The sequence below is a fragment of the Topomyia yanbarensis genome, chromosome 3, assembly GCF_030247195.1.
Source record: "Topomyia yanbarensis strain Yona2022 chromosome 3, ASM3024719v1, whole genome shotgun sequence".
Taxonomy (NCBI): Eukaryota; Metazoa; Arthropoda; class Insecta; order Diptera; family Culicidae; genus Topomyia; species Topomyia yanbarensis.
In genome coordinates, this window is record NC_080672.1 from 64,715,246 (window position 1) to 64,720,277 (window position 5,032).

Genomic DNA, 5,032 nt, shown 5'->3' on the forward strand with positions numbered 1-5,032 from the left:
GGTACCGCTTGTAGTGTACGTAAAACATACGTACTAGGGTTTTTCTCTTCAAGCTGCAACTGCTTCAACACACCACAGAATTTCCACGGCTTAACAAACCGTTCCATTTATTGTGCTAGTCTTCCACATTATTGGTGGTTCTAGGAATCTTTGTCGATACATTTTCGAACACTGACCACGAAGCGCGGGGCAAAGAAGGGTTATCGAGAAACTTTTTGATTAGTTTCCTTCCTACCAAAAATACAATTTTTACTAATATATTCCAAAAAATCGTCGAGAGCCTTTGGACAACTTTTCCTCAATTTTTCGAGTGACATTGGAATACTTTGATGGGGCAAGAAATCCAAGGCAATAACTTGTTTGTAAATTAGTTGTATTCGGTGATCTTCCGAATATTTTGTCTGACGACCAAATTGTTTTATTTTTCTGAAAAAACTTTGGTTTAGATGGAAGAATCCGTGAATTAGGTGAAAGAATCATCCTGTCTCGAAATCCAATATTACGTAGAGAGCTATTTGGTATATAGATTCAAGAAATTGCTCTTGTTTTGAAAGAAGGAATCAACCCTTATGTTTGAGTATACCGGGCAGACGAGTGGATCAACAGTTTCTTTGCAAACTTATTTGGCATGCAGATCCAAGGATTTGTCATGTTTGAAAGAAGCAATCAACCCCTAATTGTGGGAAAAGAGCTGCTCATGTTTAAAAGAAGGAAACAATCCCTAAGTGGAAACCGGGCAAACGAGTGAATCACCGGTTTGATTGCGAGCGCTATTTGGTATACAAACTGAAAGAACTGCTCATATTTATAGAATGAATCAACCCCTATATTTCAGTAAACCAAGCATACCAATGGATCACAGGTTTGCCGAGTAGGGACCTCCGCTTTGGTTCGTTCCTCGACCTCGGTAATTGTGACAAAGCCACATCACACTAGCTTCGCCACATATTATTTATGAGCTACTATTTACTTACGGTGTTGTGCCAAATGGGCTTCCACCATGCAAGATATAATTACTAATTTAATTGATTCAGTTCGTTAACGGAACATCTTAATATATCATCAGTTTGCACCTGAAGAGCATTTGTGGTGTTGGCAACAGAACCTCAGTGACGTCAGATAGAACTGTATTGAGTGCAAAGATTAATGTGACGTCGACATTAAGGCTACGTAACGATCTTGGAGACATACACTGTCTAGGCCTACAATCGCTAATCAGTCCCATATAGGTAGAAAATCCCATAGGATGTGGTACAAACATGCAATTATGGGCAGTGCATCTAATTGAATACTGAAACCACGGTTTGGGCTGATCGTAAGAAGCTGATTCAAGTGAAGGGTATTTGATATAAAGGGTATTTGATATAACTTTGAACTGTGGGCGTATTTAATTGTTAATAAGATTAAGAATCCGTCGAAGCAACCTCACAAATGTTCGTTGTCCGAGCTTGCTTAGTCTTGACTAATGAATTGGAGTCCTTTTTGCTTTGTTTGTTTTAAAACTGTCGAACATGATAGAAGCTGTCACCTGCGCTCCTTTAACAACGTTCTGATAAAAAAAAACTAGCAGAGCTAGCAACATAGCGAAATGAGGGCACATCAAAAAGGGGTTAGTCTGCGTCTCACTATGATCGGTAGATATTGGTTCGAACAGTAGGAACTGCTATGAAGGAGGATACGCTTAATTCATTCCAAGCGATCCGTGCGACAATGAAAAGTTTAATTTGATGCTTCATTACAGTTTTTCCAGAAAAGAGTGATAGCCAATTTTTACGGCAGTTTCGGCATCCATGAATCAACACATTCACCAATTGGCAGGCATATGATGGCTTCTTCATTCGTACAATTGCTAGCAGTACACCATGTTGAATAAAATGTTTTAGACTTCACTTCAAATAACAAAAATATCCTCAAATTCTTACGATCCGTTCAGATTTACTTGACCCTCGATCTTCCTCCTAAAGCTATCTGCAATGTAACGCCAGTATTTGCAACGAATGGTATCGTGCTGGTTAGCCATCGACTCACACAAATCCTGCACCTTGATTTGGTACTGCTCCGGGTCCTGCCCAGCGTTTTTCGCCTCGAAGTACTTCTCCTCGTAAAGATCAATCAAAAATGCCAACAAATAGGGCGACCGAATGCCCGAGTTGTACAGGTCCTCGCAAAAATCAACAACCTCTTGAAACTGTGTCAGTGTACCGTCACCTTGTTGGAGCAATCCACGCAAAAAGTTCCACGGACTCTCATTGTTCTTGATCAGCCGAATGCGGTTCATCACGTAGTTGATTTCGCGCTCCAAAACGTCGCCAGTGAAACCAGCGTGCTTAAGCACGAAAAACCGCTCATTCCAGGCAGAATTGTTACGCATATCTTCTGAGATAAGCCGATCGACGTACTGCAGTTCGTCTTCAAACAGGCTAGAGCAAATAGAAGATAAATTAACGACGTCGTTCCGTTTACGATGTCGCGATCTAGCAGAATGTTTGCCAAACAAACAAAAATTCAACCAACTTAAATACCTACTTGTAAGTTTTAATGGCCCATTGGCGATGCTGCCAGGCATGATAATTCTTCGCATCCATGTTCAAAATATTTTCCGTCAAATCCAGCTCCCGGGACGGGTCGTTCATCCACTCCACGATTACTCGGCGGTGGTGCCATACCTGATAGTTTTTTGGGTTATCCTCAATCACTCCCTCGATGTAGTCCAGCTCGTCATATAAGTTGGAACTAAGGGCCTTCAGAATGTCCCGACGGTACTGCCAAACCGTGTAGTTGGCAGCGTTCAGCTTTGCAGCATCCTGTGTAAGCCCCAGTGCACGGACGGACTTTTCTTGCGAGGAAATGACGGCACGCAAATAACTGAACACATCGTTGACTGTGAAATATTATTAAGAATCATCTCATCTCATTTTTATATTAGTAACATAACTATCGATTACTCACACTTTTCGCTGTACTGTATCATCACCACCGGGTTCTCTCCATCGTCCTGCTTCAAAGGCACCACATCGCTCCATTCCGGACGATTTGCGTAGAGTACCCAATCGTCACCGAAATCTTCATCGGAACTGTTTCCGTCCGCCATGGCAGGATATTTGATTCAAACTGAGGAACTTGTTTTCAGTCAGCACTGTTTTTCTTATTGTAGGGTAGTTAAGATTTTTTTTATCTAAATTGCCTTCAAAATCTGATAACACCAGGACGGTGAAATTAATGCGAAAAAATTGATAAACATGCGCCACTGCCACAAAAATTCTGTAGGAGAGGAACCAAAAAAGTATGAAAAACAACAAAAGAAACTGTCAAATTGTAGAAATGTCCGATCGGATCGACTGGAAAAGAGGTCAACTGAAACGATTGTTGTTGTCGAGGGGCGTTCAAAATGACATTGTGTGCGAATGAAGACTACACTAATAGAATCAAGTACCCATTAATGCGTAGAAAACTACTTATTTTAAATAAAAGTGGAATAACCCATTAAATGGGTAAAGCGTTCCACCTGCAAATTATCGCCGTGCATCGGAGTCCGTGGCGGAAACGGAACATTTCGGCAATGCTCCGAAAACAACGTCTGTTTAGACTACTGAGGATGTTGAAAATATGCGCCAGTTCGGCATTTTTAGAGCAGCCAAAAGATCCAGCCATCAAAAATATATCCAGTTGGCGGTTTTATTTTGTTAAGTAGTTTTGGAATAAGATTTCTATCTATATTCCTATACTTTTATAAGAAAACAATAATGTGAAATTAATGTTATTTTATGTTTTTTTTTATTCAGAAATAATTCTATTGACGGTATTTTTCATTCTGGCGCGAATTTCATGAATGGGTATTTTTTACGCATGTTGTTGTAACAGTTCTGCGAAAAATAATGGGTGAAACATACCCAAGTTGACGTACAAGGTCTGTACTCATTTATGGGTACAAACGCTTTACCCATTTAATGGGTTATTCCACTTTTATTGAAAATGAGTAGTTTTCGCATTAATGGGTACTTGATTTAATCAGTGTATACGTACAGCAAAAAAAAAAATCGTATTTTTATGCACACAGATAAAAATGTAACCGTTATGCCTATTGATTTTACACATAAATTTTTGCAATTTGCGGTGGCATATAGACACTATTTGCTGTCTCATAAACCTAATGTGTGTATTTACCATAAATATTAATCTTACATTCACATTTCATAACTATAAGGTACATAAAACCCGATTCTATTACAATACGCACATATAACTTATGTGTGCGCATACATAGTTTATACAGTTGACACATAAAAGGTATGTGTGCGCTGTATAACATTAGCATTTCTTCATATGGATTTTAAGTGTTTTGAAACAAATAGAATTAACGTTTCGATTTTTTTGAGTGTAGTGATTATTGCGCACCGTTCATACCAAACCGAACTGCACAGTTCTCGGTGTACACTAATGTCGTTTTCGGTTGAGAACCTAGAAACTAACCCAGGTTAGTTGATTCAAACAAACGTTTTCAATTAAATTGAGTAGGGTTCTCGCAAAGCAGCGGTGGTGTGAGCGAACCCGAAATATATTTCAGTTTAGAACCCAACCCGGTTTGCAGTTCAGTGGCCCATAACCTATACTGATAAAATAAAGTACCCATTAATGCGTAGAAAACTACGCATTTTTAATCAAAGTGGAATAACCCATTAAATGGGTAGAGTTTGTACCCATAAATGAGTACAGATCTTGTACATCAACCTGGGTATGTTTTACCCATTATTTTTCGCTGATCTGTTACAACAAAATACGTAAAAATTACCCATTCATGAAAATCGCGCTAGAATGCAAAATACTGTTAATAGAATTATTTCTGAATTTAAAAAACATAAAATAACATTCATTTCACATTATTGTCTCCTTATAAAAGTCAAATCCAGGAATCTAGATAGAGATCCTATTCCAAAACTCCTTAACAAAATAAAACCGCCAAGCGGATATATTTTTGATGGCTGGATTTTTTGGCTGCTCAAAAAATACCGAACTGGTGCATATTTGCAACATC

General features: G+C 38.9%; 1 protein-coding gene across 1 annotated transcript; it reads right to left on the bottom strand.

The window, feature by feature from the left end:
- Window positions 1-1,811: 1,811 nt before the first annotated feature.
- On the bottom strand, window positions 1,812-3,282 carry LOC131691761 (protein farnesyltransferase/geranylgeranyltransferase type-1 subunit alpha). The gene is made up of 3 exons (XM_058978390.1): window positions 2,950-3,282; window positions 2,527-2,881; window positions 1,812-2,420 (listed from the first exon to the last, which is right to left on the bottom strand). The coding sequence occupies exons 1-3, from the start codon at window positions 3,089-3,091 to the stop codon at window positions 1,919-1,921; spliced, it is 999 nt and encodes a 332-aa protein (XP_058834373.1). The 5' UTR covers window positions 3,092-3,282; the 3' UTR covers window positions 1,812-1,918.
- Between the last annotated feature and the right edge of the window lie 1,750 nt (window positions 3,283-5,032).